Source organism: Pimephales promelas, chromosome 6 (genome assembly GCF_988280905.1).
Source record: "Pimephales promelas chromosome 6, fPimPro1.hap1.1, whole genome shotgun sequence".
NCBI lineage: Eukaryota > Metazoa > Chordata > Actinopteri > Cypriniformes > Leuciscidae > Pimephales > Pimephales promelas.
In genome coordinates, this window is record NC_142774.1 from 5948607 (window position 1) to 5970629 (window position 22023).

General features: G+C 36.4%; 1 protein-coding gene across 7 annotated transcripts in view; it reads left to right on the top strand.

Annotated features, from left to right (window-relative positions):
• Positions 1 to 22023, top strand: part of fam13a (family with sequence similarity 13 member A) — a 58065-nt gene that overhangs the window by 18080 nt on the left and 17962 nt on the right. For 6 of the 7 annotated variants that reach the window (XM_089132004.1, XM_089132005.1, XM_089132008.1 and 3 more), the window contains exons 7-15: positions 1483 to 1575; positions 3354 to 3446; positions 5851 to 6065; positions 11553 to 11594; positions 15012 to 15053; positions 15207 to 15374; positions 17019 to 17178; positions 19835 to 19908; positions 20291 to 20330. In XM_089132004.1, the coding sequence (XP_088988130.1) occupies positions 1483 to 1575; positions 3354 to 3446; positions 5851 to 6065; positions 11553 to 11594; positions 15012 to 15053; positions 15207 to 15374; positions 17019 to 17178; positions 19835 to 19908; positions 20291 to 20330 (927 nt within the window). The remainder of the gene's footprint in view (positions 1 to 1482; positions 1576 to 3353; positions 3447 to 5850; positions 6066 to 11552; positions 11595 to 15011; positions 15054 to 15206; positions 15375 to 17018; positions 17179 to 19834; positions 19909 to 20290; positions 20331 to 22023) is intronic. The other variant, XM_089132006.1, reaches the window with a different exon arrangement.

Here is a 22023-nt window from a genome sequence, read left to right on the forward strand (position 1 = left end):
ATCGCGTCTAGAACAGAACTGGATTAACCTGGTACTCGGTACCTAGAAAAGCTGGTACCGTAACATTTTTTTTTTTTTAGTACCGACTTGGTACCGAAGTACCGAGTTTTTTGACAACACTAGTCAGATGTGTATTTGCTCTCTTGATAAAACTGCACAAACAGGCATCTTGTAATTGAGTAGCCCTCCCCATGCTAGGTTTTCACAATACGTACACTGAATGACAGTTCTGTTTTCTGTTAATTTAATTCCCCTCTCAATCTAATTATGTCAGTTGCGTATGACTGCGGCCATGCGTACGTGCTCAGAGACGCACTGTGTTGTGTTTGTGTGTCTGCTGGAGTCGGGCTGGATCTCGTGTTTGTGTGTGTTCTCTCTATGAAGCAGGGTGAACCGTGACCCTCTTAAATGACTGGCATGATGTTTTGAAAACAATAATATTGTTTCTGTATATTGAGGTGGTACTTGTAAAAGAAAAAACTTGCCGTCTGGCTTTTCAAAGTACACTATCATTTAAAAATCTCTTTTGCTCACCAAGGCGTCATTTATTTGATCAAAAAATACAGTAAAAAGTGTAATTTGTGACATAAAAAAATGTACATCATATTTTAAGTCAATCAAAACTGAATTTTCCCTCCCGTTTTTCACATGATCCTTCAGAAATCTTTCTAATATCCTGATTTTCTGCTCATTAAACATTTCTTATTATCAATTTTGAAAACAGTCGTGCTGCTTAATATTTTTGTGGAAACCGAGATACGTTTTGTTTTTCAGGATTATTTGAATAGAAAGTAAAAAAACAGCATTTATTTGAAACATATATTTTTTGTTACATTATAAATTTCACTTTTGATCAATTTAATGCATCCTTGCGGAATATAAGTATTAATTTCTTCCATAACCCCCCCCCCCCCCCCTTACTGACCTCAAACTTTTGAGCGATTTTGCAGTTCTTAAACTCCCCTGTATTTTATACAGTTTTACTGATTTTGAAATGTCCGTGTTTTTATTAACTTCGATGGCTTTTCACACTGAAAAATGTCAAATGCTGACTGAAATCAAGACAATTTGAGTGATAAAGAGACCTTTCATTATCTTTTATAGTCTAAAATGTCCGTTCATTTCTGAAGCGTCCATCCATTTAACGATACTGAGACAAGGTTGAGTAATGTACAGTGTGAAACGTCTGCTTCTGAATGATTGTTAACCCTGGGTAAATTATGAGGAGTGTGAAACGTGAGGGAAGATGACCCAGGGTTAACTTTTCAAGTGTTTTTCAAGCCGTTTAGATTATATCTCCTGGAGGGCCACTGTCGGGCAGAGTTTAGCTCCAACCTGAACACACCGGACTGGAAGCTTCTGGTAAGACCTTGAGGAACTGGTTCGGGTGTGGTTTGAGCAGGACACTGGCCCTCCAGGAGCACGACTGGACACCCCTGCTCTATGTTAAGATCATTTGACAAATCACTGTCTTTTTGTCAGGTCACTCAATGCACTCCAGTAGAAATAACAGATTCCTCAAGAGAAAAGGAATCAAGTTCGGACAACCCTATTCCGACACCAAGAAAAAAGAAGGTAAGAGTCACCAACATTTAGATATAAACATTTATATTTATATATACATGCAAATATTTCTTAAATTTTATATACAAATTAATTATACACAGTACACAAACTTTTATTTTGGATGCGATTAATCGTTGCCCAGCTCTATTCTTTTTTTATTTAGGGATCAATATCTGTTTTAGAGACTTCAAATATACACTTGTGTTTATTTATATATAAAGTGTGATTCATTTGAGTTCGCTAGCTATTAATTTAAAAATATTTGTTAAGCTACTTCATATGACATATAAAACGTATCACTTCCTGCTTTTAGGACTAATAAATTACAACCTCCATTCGCAAGTTACACAACAACATAATATACAGTTACTTCCACAGAAGAATTAAGTGCTTGTTGTATTTACTAAAGTGAATTTATTATTAAACTTTCTTCGGATCTTCAGAGACTCATTGCGGCTTCCTGTCAGGAAGAGTCTTTGCGTTTGCAAATCTGAAATATTTAGCCATCTTCCACCTTCCTGAAATATCTCAGCCGAGGAAGGTCTTAACACGTTCCGGCTTATGCTGTGTTTTTGTGTTATCTTTGAAATCCAAAGCTATTGAAAGTCCTCTGTTTACATAGACATGTGGTGCTGATCAAACCGAGTTTGACCAGATAAGGCCTGTGGGAGAACCGTGTAATCGGCAAAATGATGTTGTAAACAGATTCAGAATTGCTGATGGAAAAAAAGACATGACGTGACTTTCATGAAAAATAAGACCACTTCCTACAGCGGAGACGTTTCCATTTACATAAGGGGTCAATGAAATCATTCAGCTTAACACGTAGCACTGGACGGACTGGCTTGCTCGGGTTACCTCGTTTTTGTTTTGGGAAAACCAGCATAAACAAACATAACTTTATACAGCAGACATTTCTTGGCCGATTATTTTCAAGTTATAGTTTAATGGGTTTGTTAAGTGGACTGAGGAGATGCATATTTCTTTTGTTTATTGACTTATTTTATAGCATTATGAGTTTGTTTGAGTGGAACTTATCTCTCAAAGGTTCCTTGTATAGGAGAATTTCATTGTACTTGTCTACGTTTTATGATTTGATTTTTCTGTTGTTCTGATCCGAAGCTGAAACATAGTCACAGAAGCGTGAAGGAAATGGTTTGTTTATCATTAAATTTCACTAAACAAGGGTCAAAGGTTACAGAGGGTTTATTTGTCCTTTACTTGAACTTTGCATTGGGATGGTCTTGGGTGTCTAGAATCTAAATGTACAGCATATTTGTGTGCACAGGTAATTTAGGGCTGTCAAAATGGCTGAAAATCTAATATTTAACTTTACAAGGTATATTTTCAGTTATGGGGGAAAAGCTTTTGGCTTGTCTTCTGAGGGTTAGGCAAAAAATATGAATGCACTGCAAAAAGTTTATTCAAAATATCATGACTGTCTTTAAAAAAAATGCATTTCTTTTAAACTAATGTTTATAAATCTAATATTTTTTCATAAATTCCATAAACAATGATGAATTCATCTATATTTATGTTTGCATAATTTTTTTGAGTGTTTTGTTTACTGTTCAGTCAAGGTGATTGATTATCTTCATAAGTCTATGAGTTGAAATGTAACTTGTCAGTTGTTATTGGAAGACTTTCTATCAGTGAGAGATGAGGACAGAGAACTTTTTTTTTTTCCAAAATCAAGTTTTACAGTTTACCCTTAAATATAATTTATTATTGTTTTATGAAAACTATAAATTAAAGATTGGTGACTGATCACCTGGTCTTTTCGTTAGGTCAGCCCAGGCACTTCAGCTGACAATACAGGCCCGTCAAGAGAAAGTGAGTCGAGTCCCGACAACCCTATACCTACGCCAAGAAAAAAGAAGGTAAGAATCACTGCAAGACTCTGCAAAGAGCAGAGAAACATTTATTTTGTGTACCTTAAAGAAATAGATCCCTGAAAATTAATGAAAATTATTATTCTGTTCAAAACCGTAAGACTTTCTGCCTTCTGTGGAACACAAAAGGTCAGTTTTTAATGAAAATGATCACCCTTTTCATCAAAACACACACACACGTGTATATATATATATATATATATATAGTGCTGTCAAACGATTAAAATATTTAATTGCAATTAATCACATTAATGTCATATGTAACTCGCGATTAATCGCATTAATGTCATAGTTAACTTGTGATTAATCGCATTAATGTCATATTTAACTCGCGATTAATCGCATTAATGTCATAGTTAACTCACGATTAATCGCATTAATGTCATATTTAACTCGCGATTAATCGCTTTAATGTCATAGTTAGCTTGTGATTAATCGCATTAATGTCATATTTAACTCACGATTAATCGGATTAATGTCATAGTTAACTCGCGATTAATCGGATTAATGTCATAGTTAACTCGCGATTAATCGCACATTTTTATCTATTCTAAATGTCTCTTGCTTTCTTTTTGTTCCATTATTTTTTTCTCATTTTAATGCTCTTATCAACATGGAAAAGTGGATTGGCTTGCTTTGTGCAAATTGTTTTAATTGAAAACAACAATGGCATATTCTGTGTTCAATTTCACACTAACGTTCTCACTTGGAGCAAATAATCTCTCACACAATGTAACACTGTCCATCAATAAAAGGGTGAAAGAAATACTGACATGGTCCTGGTATTGACGAGGGGGCAGAGAATTCGCATCAGCTGTATGTGTATGTGTGTGTGCTTGGCCATCAGCTGGTATTTCAGACTGGACTGTTACTATGTTGATAGCTCAGTTCATAACAACAAAACACACAGGTCACTTTGGTCTTGTCAATGGAACCATTTGGCAACATTTTAAAGTCTACTTTCCATTCAGAATCTTATTGGCATCCATTTTAAAAGATTAAAAAAAAATTAAAATTTGCTTGACAGATTTTGACAACTAGTTTAACATTTTTGTATGTGATGACTCAAGCAATGAAATGAGGACTATTAGTTTTATATGGAATGACTATTCAGCATTCACAAGTATAGTTAATTTGGACTGATATGACATAAGCAAATGATAATGTCATAAAACAGCAGTGAGTTGTATGAAAGAAATTGATGCATGTCCAAAAGCATTTGCAATTTGTTGGAAGGAATGAGAAACTGCTACTATGATGTGCACAAATGACAAAATGTTGTGGAGGTTGAACTAACTGTTGTGCAAATGTAACTAGTGATGTGAGAAATGCAGCAAAGTGACTGAGAAAAACTGTAAAATAGAAGATAGAATAATATGTAATAATATTCACAATATTGCTCTCTATTGCATTTTTGATCGAATAAATGCAGCCTTGGTTGGGAGAAGAGACTTCTTTCAAAAACTAAAAAAATAACACACGCACACACACAGCAGGTAATGTCCATGTGAAGCCCACTGACCTGTTGAAATTGTGAACGGTAGTGTAATTGGGTGACCTTTTCATTTACGTCCACTATCTTAAAAGATCACGCCACAATTCAATGCCTTTGTGTGACCTTAGTGCTTCAATACACAGTCAGTCGTTTAATGCAGGATTCAATAAAACAATGATTTTCCGGCGCGGTTTGCATCATCATTAGCATATCGATGTCCAGATCTCACCCTTAAATGGGTCCCACATGGACTCGATCGATAGTGTCCTCTTTACCGTGGTTAAAGCCATTTCCCACTGACCCGCCTGTGCCTTCGGGACTAGTTGTGTTGAAGATCAATCTAATCCCATTGCAGTCTTTGTGTTGCGTGAATTTGTTGCACGATCTCATTTGCTCTGTGAGCTAAATCTGGTCATCTCTTCTGCTTCGCTGTGCGAGATTGGTTTGTTATTTAAAAAATCAATGTTTAAAAGTTTAGATTTCAGAGTCAGTTTTGCAGCCGCTGTCCCAGGATGATGGTGCCATTTTCTGCGGACCCTAAAACAAGTGGTTTAGAATAGTTTAAGGTCTGTTTACCAGTAATACATGAGTATTATTCTTTTAAAGGTTAATTAGCTGTTCGGCATCAATAAGTGACAATGAATCGATCTGAATTTGACATGGCTCTTGTGCGGGTCCGTTTTTTTACCTCTTACACTTATTCAACCGGTTTTCGGCGTGTACAGCCTTTATCGTTTAGCAAGGTAAGACATGTGAGCTAAGCTTATTTATAAATACCTTTTACTTGTGTCTTTATGTCAGTCAAAGGGTGTTTCCTTCAGGAATCCAACAAAACCACAGCTTCACCCTCTGTTCCTCTACAGTATCTTTATCTTTCTTTTGCTTTGTATCCTTCAGGTGAAGAAGTTAAAGACAGAGGAAATGCCTAGATGTTTTCCTCAACCGGCGTCCTCTGGTGATCCCGAGTCCAGGCTTTTGTCCCATCGTCCAGACAAAAGCTTGAGGGCTAGAGATCAGTTTCCTCTGCACGGTCCAGGACGGAGCATAAGCTTCAGCGCTGACGGCATGAATCTGACCCCTCAGACCACCACATCCACTGAGACCTTCAACAGGTCAGTTTATACTTATAGCTTTCAAAAGTTTGGTGGCAGTACCATTTTTTTTTCCTGTTTTAGAAAGAAGTCTCTTATGCTCACAAAAAATGCCGTAAAAAAAGTAATTTTGTGAAATATATTAACGATTTAAAATAACTGTTTCTATTTGTATATACACGTATTGCAAAATGTTGTTTATTCCTGTGATCAAAGCTGAATTTTCAGCATCATTACTCCAGTCTTCAGTGTCACATGATCCTTCAGAAATCACTCTAATATGATGACGGCTCAAAGAGACCAGTCTTTGATTCAAAGAGACCGACTTGTAGTTCATTACAAACCCCAACGCAAACTCCACGTGAGACAAAGAAAAGAAAACTTTTGTCTAGTGCCAGGCGTCGGGAATAAGACAAGAGTCAACATCGGGAAGGCTTTCAAAATATAACCATGCAAAATATGAGCTAAACTATACCAGTGTATGCAGGTTAATTCTTTACCTTTACAACAGGGCTTTAGAAATGTCAAAGAAAGATTCAAACCAGACAATAATCCCAGTGAAATCTTTTATTTTATTAACTTACCCCTTGTCCTTCGCACTTGTCCTTTCCAAAAATGTATTTTTCTTCAAAGAGACCGGCCTTTGATTCAAAGAGACCGGCTTGTAGTTCATTACAAACCCCAACGCAAACTCCACGTAAGAAAAGTTTTGTCTCGTGCCAGGCGTCGGAATAAGACGAGAGTCAACATCGGGAAGGCTTTCAACAAATGGAGAGATCTCCGGTCTGCTCTAGGGCTCAAACGGGATCCTATACAGAGTAATAACTTGTTCATGAACGCGTTTCCATAATAATACAATCATAAGTGGATACAGTAAGCACATAAAACAGTTCAACATGGAGATAGATGGAAACAAAAACATAGTTTTCTACTACCCTTGTTTTCCCCTCACACACACATAAGTGTGTAATTTACTCAAATGCCTTTCCTTTCGTTTATTTAAAATGACTTGCAGATTTATAACTTTATTACCTCTGAAGACATTATGACTGTAACAAAAGATTTGTGCGGCTGATGCTCCTTTGGTTATGAACAGCTCGTGCAAGCGTGCGTGTGCTCCATGAGCGTGCACACCTCTGGTTGCAGTTTCGCTTGTCGCCAGAGGGGGCGTAGTTCTGCAAAAACTCAGAGACTTGCGCAATGCACCTTTAATTTGTGCAGCAAAACGGTACGTACTAATGAAAATATAATCATGCAAAATATGAGCTTGTCTGAGAATAAAGGTAAGGAATGAGCAAGTTTCATTCTTTACCTTTACTACAGGGCTTTAGAAATGTCAAAGAAAGATTCAAACCAGACAATAATCCCAGTGAAATCTTTTTTTTTTTATTAACTTACCCCTTGTCCTTCCCAAAAATATATTTTTGTTTAAAAACACCACTATATGTACATGGGTATGTCAATAAGTACAATTGATTTGAGAGTTTCTGTACCTGACACACTTATGTAACACTGTCTGGGGTGAATGTCTTCTCAGACAGGCTAACTAATATTAAAATGGTGTTATGCTCATCATAATATTTCAGCAAAATAATATAATAACATGCTCCACCTTTGGTTCTATTCTACGATTTAGGAACAACATTAAAGTCACCATGAAATCAAAATTGACAATTAAAAAAGAAGCTTATTGCAGTATTTATTTAAAATGATTTATCCGTGCACATCTTTATTTATTTTCTTAAATCGCATCTCCTCGTAATCTTTAATCAAAACAACTTCCCCCTTTGCACTGACATCTCTTCTCATTCTCTTCTCTGATTACGTGTTTACTGAAGTGAGGGCGGAGCAACCTGTCAATCATATGAGATCAACCAATAGCAAACCACAACCATCCAATCAGTTCCCCATGGTATTTGGAGAATATATATATATATATATATTAGGGATGCACCGATATGAAAATTTTGGCCGATACCGATAATTCTTTATATTTGAAAGCCGATAACCGATATATCGGCCGATAAACTTAAATCCAAATTTGTATCTAATTTTGAGAGCCTGATTACAAAAACAAAAGTCTCACAATTAAATCCATCTCCCATTCTCATTATAGTGTTGTATAGTCGATATGACAGATTTGCGCTGCACATGTTGTACCGAACCGTATTTTCATTTTTTGAAGAGATTTCAAGACATAAAACAAACAGTGCTCAACAAGTTTCTCAGCTGAAGGGAATAATACATTATTTATCGGCTTTAATATATCGGCCACATTTTCTTACCAGGCCGATAACGATAACATTAAAAATGAACATATATCAGCCAATACCGATATGCTGGCTGATCTATTGTGCATCACTAATATATATATATATATATATATATATATATATATACACAATTCCCCATTGTAATATTTTATCCAACAAGTCAGCCTTCCAATAATTAACCCTTGAATTCAGAAAACTACAGTTTTTCAGTTGATCGAGCTGTCTTGTCAGCTTGCTGTCACTTTCAGTACGTATATGTGGACCTTGCATCTTCCTGTGGGTCTTTGAAGGGAATAGCAATCCCGCAATCTCGCCTTTGTGCCAAATATTAGACGACAGCATACTTTTGTGACTGCTGTTGGATTATCAGCATACAGACCTCAAGAATGCATTTAGTAAAATGCTCTTGTGGTTGTGCAATAAGGAATCTGTAGATGAATGCATTGATTTAACTGCAGTCAGTAATGATCATAAACATTTTCCTTGATATAGTCAAGTAATTTTCCATAATTTCTCACAGAACAAAAGCTCAGTAGAAGGGCCTTGTTGTTCACTCAGGGAGGTAGTGGCTTAGCAGGATTTCCGTTTTGTAATTCATGACGATAGTCATTATTTTAATACCCTTGTCAGACTGTGTAACACCCCTTAAGAGCTCCAGTGAAGTGGACAAATATTTCCCTTTTATTCAAATTCTCCAAGAAATCTTGCGAAATGTCTTCAGGTATGTGCGGTACCCTAATTCTTAGTAGGCTTTACGGTGAGATGGCAAGGGCCGTTTCACATTTTTACAACAAAAGGGAAGCTTCCCGATAAACATACAAACACACTTTTTTGCAACTTTGTTTGGTAATCATGTGATTTACGAGCTGTTTGGAGCCAAATTGGCTTGGTTTTATTTATTTATTTTTGAATTCCTGTGTAAACGGGACCTAAATCCTTTGGATTGGATGGTTATGATTTAGTGTGGCCAACTCTCTGATTATTTAATTCCCTTTTCTGACACACACACACTTAGAACAGCATTCATGGTAATGTCGCACGTACTCACGAACAGTGCATGCCAAGTCTCTCAATGAATGGACCTTTCAATGATCCCAACATTTCTAGTACTGTTTTTAACACATTCCAAACGTAGTAATTACATGGATTATAACAAGAATTTGGGCCCACAAAAAGGTACACAGTTTTCTACACAATTTGAATATGTACATTGTCAAGTTATTCAAATGTAATGCCCCTTTCATGTTTGTTTATGAATATTATGGATTATTTGACTACGCTTTCAGCTGTGCTGAAAAGACATGTCTCATAGGGGACCTATTATGCTCCTTTTTTACCAAGTGTAATATAAGTCTCAGATGTTCTCATTTAAAAAAAAAAAATCTCATAATGTGGCAGCCAGAGTATTAGGCTGCTGTCACTTTAATACCTGACACACGGATCCGTTATACAGTTAGACATGTGTTTTCTTTCTCAACTTCACTTAACACATAACTGACTGTTTACATGAATACTCGCCAAGACCGGCATTTTGACATTTTGTGTGTATTTGACTTTTTAAGCGCAATAAGCAATGAAAAATAACTCAATTTAGTGCTGAGAGGCGGCTTTATGTGCCACACTTTGGGTCAGAACACAAAATCTGCGGGAATGAGTAAAATTATGCCCTATAAGTGCAATCACATGCTGAAATTCAAGTCCTGTCACGCCAACTATATTCATCTGGAGCAAATGAAAGGAGTGAGTGGAGACGGGTTTGTGTGTAACTAGCTGTCTAGGGTTTACAAAGAATAATGTGGAAGTGGAAAAACATCCCGTATGCGGCACGCCAGTCCTGTGGGCGAAAATGCCTTGTTGATGCGAGAGGTCAGAGGAGAATGGGCCGACTGATTCAAGCTGATAGAAGAGAAACTTTGACTGAAATAACCACCCGTTACAACCGAGGTATGCAGCAAAGCATTTGTGAAGCCACAACACACACAACCTTGAGGCGGATGGGCTACAACAGCAGAAGACCCCACCGGGTACCACTCATCTCCACTACAAATAGGAAAAAGAGGCGACAATTTGCAAGAGCTCATCAAAATTGGACAGTTGAAGACTGGAAAAATGTTGTCTGGTCTGATGAGTCTCGATTTCTGTTGAGACATTCAGATGGTAGAGTCTGAATTTGAACATGGATCATCATGCCTTGTTACCACTGTGCAGGCTGGCGGTGGTGGTGTAATGGTGTGGGGGATGTTTTCTTGGCACACTTTAGGCCCCTTAGTTGCATTGTTTGGGTATTGTCTAAATGCCACGGCCAACCTGAGCATTGTTTCTGACCATGTCCATCCCTTTATGGCCACCATGTCCCCATCCTCTGATGGCTACTACCAGCAGGATAATGCACCATGTCACAAAGCTCGAATCATTTCAAATTGGTTTCTTGAACATGACAATGAGTTCACTGCACTAAAATGGCCCCACAGTCACCAGATCTCAACCCAATAGAGCATCTTTGGGATGTGGTGGAACAGGAGCTTTGTGCATCCCACAAATCTCCATCAACTGCAAGATGCTATCCTATCAATATCGGCCAACATTTCTAAAGAGTTCTGAAGGCGAAAGGGGGTCAAACACCGAATTAGTATGTTGTTCCTAATAATCCTTTAGGTGAGTGTATATATTATGTATCTGATGATTGTTTATCAATGTTTTGTAAAAATCTGCTAAATACGTTTTACAAAAATTCTGTTTAATGTATTTATTTTGGGGTGTATTACATGTTATACTCTTTTTAATCCATTTCCATTGATATTCCTCCCAAAAAGCAAAGCGTTGTTGTCTTTTCTTTTTTTATGGGCCATTCAGCTACTACATCATGACTATATTAGCCATTGTTTATTGATTCTAATGCAGTACCACTGGTTTCTTGGAGATGTGGGTTGTTTTGTTCTCCATAACAATATTGTTTCCCAACACATCTGAATGTGTGGAACATCCACTCCTGAGCTCATCATGTTTTGTTGGCCGGACTCCAGCATGTGGAGTGGATACGGTTCTTTCCAGCTGTAGTAATTACTGGAGACAAGTCAAACAAAAGCCCTAAACTGCGGCACTACGTGTTCATTGTTCTCTCGACAATAGGCACTCTTAGACACTCCAAAAAAACAGTTTTGTTTACTCTGACAAATACACGATATGTGTAGATTGAGCTGTTCAGTGATTCTGACCCCTTTCTTCTCCATTCCAGCTTCCAAGAAGATGAAAGACCAATATCTCCTTTTTACATTAGGTAGGACCCAGTCACAGTTTCTCTCTCTCTTTCTTTCCTTCTGTTCTCCCTGCTGCTGAAAAACATGTTATTTTGGTGGTGTGAATGAACTTTTTATAATCTCTCAAAATGGAAATGATCTACATACGAGTTGTTTTATTGTGTCTCAATTTACGCCCTCAAACTTTGCGTTCATTTTTTTACATTAAGCTTCAGCTGCTTGGTGAATTCTTGTGGTATTAAAGTAAATGTCACATATCTTTTACATAACACAACAAATGAAAAATCTGAAATCCTCTTAGCGTCATGTCAGGGACAGCTGCTAATGGTTTTCCGGTTGAGTACGGTCTGAATCTGGGAGCGAACAGGTCAAAACAAACCTCTCCTGTGGTTGTTTTCTCAGTTCCTTCATGTGTTGACTCATTGCATCAGCTCAGGTCCCCTCTCGTACCATAGCAACTGACCCTTCACACATTTCCCATCGCAGTTTACCCAACCCTCCTGCTCCTGACGCTCACGCTCTCTCTCGGGCACTAGTGCTGTGAACATGAGCAGAGAGCCTTAAGGAATAGTTCACACAAAAATGTAAATTCTCTTTATTGTGTACTTATCCTCATATCATTACCAACGCTTACGACTAAGGTGAAAGCCTTAAAGGAGTAGTTCACTTTACAAAAAAATTTTGCTGATAATTTACTCACCCCCATGTCATCCAAGGTGTCCGTGTCTTTCTTCAGTCGAAAAGAAATTAAGGTTTTTGATGAAAACATTCCAGGATTTTTCTTCATATAATGGACTTCAGTGGGAACCAAACAGTTCAAGGTCCAAAAGACAGTTTCATTGCAAACTGCAAACTGTTCAAATGGCTTTAAACGACTCCAGACGATGAATAAGGGTCTTATTCATCAAACGATCGCTTATTAAAAAAAACAACAAAGTTTAAGTTTTACAAGCTCAAATGTTCGCCTTGCTCTGTTCTGTGATGCGCGTTCATGACTCTCCTGTTCAAACTCGTTTATCAAAATGAACGAATCTTTTCCCTAGTCAGTTCATTCATTTAGTTCGTTGAATGAACCAAATTTCACGAAAAAAGATTTGTTCATTTTGATGAACAAGTTCAAACAGGAGAGTCACGAGCGCGGATCACAGAACAGAGCAAGGCGAGCACTTGAGCTTATAAAATTTAAACTTTGTTTTTTTTAAACGAGTGATCGTTTCGCTTGATAAGACCCTTATTCATCGTCTGGAATCGTTTAAAGCACTTTGAACAGTTTGCACTGAAACTGTCTTTTGGACCGTGAACCGTTTGGTTACCAGTAAAGTGCATTATATGGAGAAAAATTCTTAATTTCTTTTCGACTCAAGAAAGAATATCATGGACTTCTTGGACGACATGGGAGTGAGTAAATTATCAGCAAAAATTTTTTAAAAAGTGAACTACTTTAAGGAGTGCAAGCAAGTAAATATAATATACTAGTGTGTTTTCTGTAACCTTTAACCTCTTGTTCGGGTGTGTACATGGTTGAGGTGTGTTTGAAAAGATGGCAGTCATTGAACAAATCATTTTAGCCTGCCAAGTTTGTTGTTTTATAGTTATTGTGTTTTCTACTGCAACAAAAAGTTAGAAATCTATTGAGAGAGATCTATACAATTATGTTGATCGGCAAGATTTAGTTTTACGTTTTTGAAAGCTGCTCAAGACTGCATTTATTTGATCAACAATACAGTAAGAACTTTTAAAAATCCAATTTTTAAAATCAAAATGGCAAGTCACTTAAGCTTACCCTCTTAAGCTTATATTGATGACATGATAATTGCATTATGATCCTTAAAGGGGTAGTTCACCCAAAGATTCTGTCATCCTTTACTTACCGTAAAGTTGTTCTAAACCTGTATTCGTGTTTTTTATTCTGCTGAACATTAGAGAAGATATTTCGAAACAGTTGACTTCCCCGTTTACTTTTTTCGGTTAGCATCGCTAGTTTGGTTCCCTCCTTTTTTGCCCAGAGCTGTTAACTAGATTTGGGAGATGACTGTATGGAAGAAATGACTTCGGTATCAAGACGAGTTTTCGTGCCAGCTTCGTCTCAGTCCTCGCCCTATGACCGCTGTGTTATGCAAGACCGACAGACCTCATCAAATCATCTTTAGTGCTGTGTCTCATCGCTTATCTGTTCTCACTGCCATATTCTTGCCAGTCTTTAACAGCATCTACGTTTGCATTCCTTTTGGTACTGGTCAATACTGAGAAAATTGTTTACTCACTCACATGGTGTTTAAATAGCGAGTAGTCATCTGTGAGCGGTCAACTGGCTCTGACCATGAGAGCGCTGCTGGTAAAGACTGTTGTGTCTGCAGTATTTCCGGATCCAAAAGATAATGCTGCTATTTTTAGATTGTAAGAGGATTTACCACCACAAAAACTAAAAAAAAAAAAAAAAAAATAAATTTTTTTTTCTGGATGGTCGGAAAGGGTTAGTAATCTAATAGGAGATTCCCTGGCTTCAAAACAATGCAGTGTTCTATTCAATGCTTATACTACGGGGCTGTTGAATCCTTGAATCCGATTGGTTGATGAACGTTCTAAGGTGTGCTATTATTTTCAGGGAAACACACACGGCTACGCTTCCATATCACCTCACCAAGTGATTTCAATTATTTCAAAGGTTCTTACAGACTACAACAGCAAAAGAACAAAAACCTACAACGACACTGACCTAACAAAAAAATATAGTAAACAATAGGATATCTCTGATATCAGTTTACAACTGTTTAAACCTGATTAACAGGGAAACTCATTGAGTTGACTAGAGTAACTATATGTAAATGTATATTACCGTTCAAAAGTTTGGATCAGTAAGAATTAAAACAAAACAAATAAATGACTTCTGTTTGGCAAGAATCCGTTAAAATAATCAAAAGTCAAAGTAAAGATAGTTTCATCGTTGCAATAAAAATGTGTGTATATATATATATATATATATATATATATATATATATATAATATATTATAATATATATAATATATATATAATATATATAATATTTATATATATATAATATATATAATATTTATATATATACATTTAAAATAAATGCTGTAGTTTTTATGAAAAAAGAAAAATAATGTGCTCAAAATGATGTGCACAAAAAATATTAAGTAGCACACCACCCAGAACACCCTAGCAATGCCCTAAAACTACTAAGAACACCTTAGCAACCCCATAGTTACACCCTTTTAACCACCCACAACATCATAGAGATTCATTGTGTATATATATATATATGAGATATATAAATCTCAATGCAGTTTATATTGGACCCATTTACTATATATAAATTGTCAATGGGTCCAATGTTGTTTTTGGCCCCATTAAATTTTATCAAAGCTTAATAATCGAGTATTTTGTCCCTTTTTTCATATGTTCTTCTCTTTAGCTCACAAATCTCTCCTGGACACTGCAGACCTGACTTAACAAAGTAAGTGATTATGCAATGCCAAAATATGACAATTCAATTATTTGAATCAATGATTAGTCAGTCTTCTAGATAGACAGAAGAGTTCCATTGCTCATGTAATTAAAGCAATCATGGTTTGAACATTTACATCCCTCTCTCTCTCTCTCTACCCAGTTTTCTGGAGGAGACCATTCGCTCAGCGGTCGAGCAGCACCTCTTCAACACACGCATGCACACAGGTCAGAGTTCAGAGGGCTTGGATACGACTGCCTACTTTTCTTCTCCTGTGACAACGGCCCGAGAGAGGAGGAGACATCTGCGAGAACAGGAGCAGAACTTCAGGTAGGGGCAGGTTACTCCTGAAATACAGCTTTCCTTGGGTTCTGTTGACTCTGGTGCGGATGCAGCCAAAGGGCATGGTAGCCGGTCTTAGTAGTGGCCAACCAGATATCCAGTCACAACGTTTACATGCTTCTTAGTTGCTCAAGGTGTTTTGCAACTCATCAAAACTGCAATAATTTAATATTTTTGTTGTTGAATGAAATTATTTATATTCAGCAAGGATGCATTAAATTAATATAAAATGACAGATGAGACAGATGTATAACGTTGCAAAGTATTTCTGTTTCAAATGATGTTCTTTTAAATGATATTGACATTGACATTTTGAACTTTTTATTCATTAAAGAATCCTGAAAAGAAAATGATCACAGTTTTATCTCAAAAATATGATGCAGCACAACTGTTTTCAACATTGATAATAAAAAAATGTTTCTTGAACATCAAATTTGCTTATTAAATGATTTCTGAAGGATCATGTGACACTGAAGACTGGAGTAATGATTGGAGTAATTTTTAATGTATTTTTGATTAAATAAATGCAGTCGTATTTAGAATATTTTATTTATTTATTTATTTTGGAAATTATAAATTCAGAAATTTGATACCAAATGGTCTCCAAATGTATATACACCATCTACGTAAATGATATATACCATATAAATTATATGTAATGATATATACACATAAGATGCACTAACACATTAACACTTCATTTTATTCAAAATATATTAAAACTAGGTTTAGTATTAAAGACTGTATTAAAACAAATGTTTTTAAAATAAATACAACAAATTTTTTAAATGTGTTTTATCCATTAACAAGGATGTTCAGCTTCCTACAGCAGACACTGAATATGAATATTAGTAGATAAATATAGTAGATACTTGGCTATTTTATAATAATAATATAGAGTTTATTATTAATAATAATATTATAGTAATATTATAGTAATAATAATATGAAGTTTATTATTATTAATAAGAATAATTATTATTAATAATAAACTTTATTTTATATAGCGCCTTTAAAAGTATCTTAAAGCGCTTCACAAGATTAGAAACATAATAAAACATAAAAATGAAAATAAAAACAAAAACAAACAAAAATGTAATAAAATCCAAAATAAAAACGTTCAATATAGGATTATTAATAATAAGACAATTTTAAACAATTATGTAAAAGACTACCCCAAACAAATAATTTTTAAGATTTTAAGATTATCAGCAGCTCAATCGGCCTATAGCTAATTTTAACTTTACAAAAGTGTTTAGTTAATCCCATATAATCACAGTGATTCATGGAAAAATCACTGAAAAATCTAAATCATTCTTATGAATCTGATTTCCATTCCAGCTTGGGTTGTTGATGACTGGATCTCAGAGCGATCAAACTAATCCTGTTGACAGGAACTCTGAATCAAACTATCTACAGACACACTGCAAACATTAGATTAGTGGCTCAACAGTTGTGCTGTTACATAGATGTAAATAAACAGTCACGCCTGCTTTAAGTAGCTGAGGTATCACGACTAAGGGTTCATTCTACTGTGCTCTTCGGATTCGATCCCTCGAGTAAAGGACAAGCACAGGAAGTCTCATCTCTCATAATTCTGTGGTGTCTGAAAGCGAACGGTGTCTTTCTCAGGGTCGAGGGTGATAAAGAGAACATCCCGTCTCCGGGTGTGGCGGTTACAGAGGAGTGTGACAGACGTCTGCTGCTGCTGCCACACGAGGCTCAGAGAAACAGGAAGCCCAAACACAGTCCCACACTGACTGAGCTCTCTGACAACCAGGACGCCCCCACTGTAAGTCTGATTTTTAGTCTTATCTCCATGGCCTTCTCTGTCTTTCTGCAAGCAAGGCAAGCATCACTATTGCAATTGCTCTTACTTGGTGGTTTTCAACAAACCACTAATCTAAAGTATTCAGTTTAGGAGTGTAACTTGTCCCACATGCAATAAGACTTACAATTTTCGCTTGCCGGACAGTTACGTTTTTTTATTTTTATTTTGCTTGGGCCAGTAAGCAACCAATTGGCATCAGCTGTGCAAGCACTTAAAGGGATAGTTCACCCAAAAATGAAAATTTTGTCATCAGCTGTTCCAAACCTATAGACCAACGCCACTTTTGCGTCATCGAAGGGTAACGCCCCCTTTTGGGGGAAAACACCTCTATACTGTCTATGGGAAAACATACGGATTCCCATGAGAACAGAACTCGCACTAGATCTGCAAAGTTTCTTGATAGCAAAAATGGCACAAACTTAAAGAAGCTAACGTTACTGAATACAGGGTTACAGAGGTTTCCCTTTGAAATGGTCGAAAACTGGATTAATGACCCCACACAGCGGCCAAATATGGACTATTCAGACATCTAACGATACCACTATCTCGTGGAATCACCAAGTAAGTAGCCTTTTTTATTTATTTATTTATCATTTACACACTCACAGTAGCCTATGACAAACTACTAGACGATGAGGCCATGTCACTTGGATCATATTTAACTTGATTTACGCTATTGACAGTTTTGTTGTCGACTAGCTATTAGAAAGACTAAGCTGTTAGCAGCTAACATTACCTTATTAGACTATGTCAATAGCTTAAATCAAGTTAAATATGATCCATTCATCGTCTAGTTTGTCATACTGTGAGTGTTAATGAAAAAAAAAGGCTACGTGCTTACTTGGCGATTCCACGAGATAGTGGTATCGTTAGATGTCTGAATAGTCCATATTTGGCCGCTGTGTGGGGTCATTAATCCAGTTTTTGACCATTTCAAAGGGACACCTCTGTAACCCTGTATTCAGTAACGTTAGCTTCTTTAAGTTTGTGCCATTTTTGCTATCAAGAAACTTTGCAGATCTAGTGCGAGTTCTGTTCTCATGGGAATCCGTTTGTTTTCCCATAGACAGTATAGAGGTGTTTTCCCCCAAAAGGGGGCGTTACCCTTCGATGACGCAAAAGTGGCGTTGGTCTATGAGTTTCTGTCTATTTTTGAACTCGAAAGACGATGCTTTGAAGAATGTTGGTAACCAGACTAGTCACTTTACATTAGAAAATCGATTTCACAATCGATCGGACCAACCAACACAAGTTTCGAAAACGGAAAAAGAGAATCGATTTTAACGGCTGTTTACCAAAAATTTATTTTTACAGTACATGTAGGATTTTGAAAAATAACAATGTCTTTTCTGTTTACCAAATGCTTTTCAATATTCGCTTTTACTTCAATGCAAGTGAACAAGCGCGCCGTTATTTGTTGCTTAGTGACGTGTGTGTTCAAGTAAGCCAGAAATGCACAGATTCTGCGCAATACACTGTATTTAATATATCATGAGGACTCACGAGTTCTCCGTGCAGATTTGGCTTACACAAACTTCCCCAGCAAAGTGAGTAAACATAGAAACACGTCAAATTGGCTCGTGATTTGGCCGCATTACCCGTTTTTATCCGCATTTGGTGGGTTGGAGGGTTAATTTTAATCCCTGAATGTTGCGCTCCTGTTTGTCATTGTGCACAATAAATCATCAGAAGTATTGCTGACTTGTGCGCGTCTCACGCGCCCTCTTTACATTCGTCCTAATGCCTGTTAGAGCCCTGAAATGACTGTTTCTTGAATTGTCATGTTTGTGTGAACTATCCATTTAAATGACGTCCCAAAACACTACACATTAAAGTGTAATGTGGTACGAAACAGTGACAGGAACAGCTAATTATCTTAAAATCCCTCATGTCCTTGTTCACAATGTGTCTCTGTGGAAAATCAGAGGTAAATTGCAGGGCTCGCTTTTGTCTTAATAGTGTTTTGATGAAATCACTGACTCATGTTTATGCTAGGTGTGTGATTTTATATTTTGTATTTACCTCAGCAGATCAGACCACAGTGTTCAAAGCATTTGTCGGCACACCACAGTGACGTGCATTGGACTCCATTAAATATGTTTTAGTAATGTCTTGGTTATACAAAAACATCTCTTGGTCAACTTGTGGTGACCAATGTGTTCATTTTATTGGTAGATAACCAATATAATTAGATGTTCGGTTTGTGATGTAGACAAAAGTCTGACCACATAAAAATCAAAACATAACTTGTGGTAAACCTAGAATTAAAGCAAATGCGTTGAAAATGATGGACTTATTACAGAAATTACAAAGTTCATGTTTTTTTTTTAATTGTAATTTTCAACCAAAGTGTTGTACACAGAATTTATAAACAATTTTTTAGACTTTATATATTTGAAGTTACACTAGTAGGTTGATGCTATCCAGTGCATATCACTTTTACAACTGTTAAACATGATAATAACCCTGGATTTGACTGCTGCAAAAACTTAGGTAATAGCATAGGATTTTAGCACACCTTACTGTCACATTATTTACTTATTTTGTTGTTTATTTAATGTTGGTTGTCTTACTCTTACATATTAAGATACATGTGTTGGTTTTCTTTTAAATCTAGCCAATGGAATGCCAAGAGCCACCTCGGGCTTACGATAGAAATGCTACGGATAACATGGCATCAGCTGACGACAGGTAATTTAAACCCCTCTCAATCCATTATTTGCAGTTCTATGTATGTTGGGGAATGGGTCACATCACGAGAAATCTTATTGAAACTAATCTTGTATAACTGAGCCCCTTGGGTTTCTGAGAACTTGACCATGTAGCCCACATTTACAGTGCAATGTTGCTTATTTAATGGTTTTAACAATACAAGTAAAATCACTGAAGGTCAAATCTTGTATTGTTTCTGACCTTGTGTACCATTCTGCACACTGGATCCCAGCATGTGAAACAATCATTTTTTTTTTTCAAAACAATATCCCTGATCATTTCAGTCTGCTCTTTACAGCATCATTTTAACTAATAGCAATGTTATGCTGCTACAATATCACTAATGAATTATATTTTTTAGGGGGAACCATCAAAAGGGACATGGGTTCAATTTTATTCAGGTGAGTGTAGTCATTTTATTTTTTTTCCTGTATCATATTTCCTGCCATGAAATATATTTTTCTTTCCTGCTTTGTGTATCCCTTTTTTTGTTTTTTACGTTTGAGCACCCTACACAGTTCACTTATTATTATTATTATTATTATTTAATTGCGACAAGTTCCTGTAATCACAGCCTTGTTTTTTAAAAGAAATATGTAGATGAACAACATACTTGTGTGAGTGAATTATTCGCAGAAAGGACACCAAATAGACCGCTGTAATAAATCTTTAGGCTTTCACAATGTCTTTTGATCGTGTGTCACGGTGGCGTTAAGACTGTTTGGTATATGTCAACATTGATATACAGTATCAGATCTTTGGATAAAGGCATTAGTAAAGCATCTGAATTGCATCAAAAACAATTGTATCTATTGGTGTTACTGTGAGAACATTCTGGATTTTAATCCTGGACCCTGCCGTCGTGCCGTCTGGGCTCTGGCAACGTTTGATGTCAATGTGCCAATTGACTAAAACTCTCGGTTTAGTTGTCTTCCTGCATGTTCAGACCAATCGGTTTATAAAGCTGTTACAATTATGTTGCACAGTGTTGGTTGTCCTCCAAGTGCTGATACACAGTGGTCCCATAGTATTTGAACACTTTTTAAAGGATCCTTTAAAGGGATACTCCACCATTTTTGTTCATATTAAACTGTTATTGCCTTAACTAAGACGAGTTGATCTCTCTCGTCTGAATCCGTGCACTCAATAGCTAGCCCAGTTCATTCATTAGGATCCAAGCAGAGAAGCGACCAAACACCTCCACGTTTTTCGTATTTAAATACAGTAGTGTAACTCGACCAAGAATGGTAACACAAAATAAAACGTGCTTTTCTAAGCGTGTAAAGTGGATGACTATAATGTATGGCAGAATACGACAGCAAGTGCTTGGGAGCACTTCGTCTCGAAGCATATATATCATCACTCGTGAAAAATCCTCTCCCTCTCCGGACTGATGATATTACTCTGGAAACTTGTTCCGCCACAGAATGAAAAATTAAAAAGGTAATTGTGACTTGTTTTTTCAGAAAAGATGTCAGAATTTTGAGATATAAACTCGCAATTATGTGTTATAAAGTCAGAACTGTGATGTAAACTCGCAATTGTGAGAAAAAAAGTCTGAATTGTGAGATAAAAAGTCTCAATTTTGTTCGACTTCATATCTTGCAATTGCGTCTTTATTTCTCACAATTGTGACTTTATATCTTGCAATTGCGACTATTTCTCACAACTGCGACTTTATATATCGCAATTACGACTTCATTTCTCACAATTGCGACTTTATATATCGCAATTACGACTTCATTTCTCAGAATTACGACTTTATATCTTGCAATTGCGAATATTTTTCACAACTGCGACTTTATATCTCGCAATTGCGCTTTTTTCTCACAATTGTGACTTTATATCTCGCATTTGCGCTTTTTTCTCACAATTTTGACTTTATATATCGCAATTACGACTTCATTTCTCAGAATTACGACTTTATATCTTGCAATTGCGGCTATTTCTCACAACTGCGGCTTTATATCTCGCAATTGCGCTTTTTTCTCAGAATTGCGACTTTATATCTCGCAATTGCACTTTTTTCTCACAATTGTGACTTTATATCTCGCAATTGACTATTTCTCAGAATTGCGACTTTATATCTCGCAA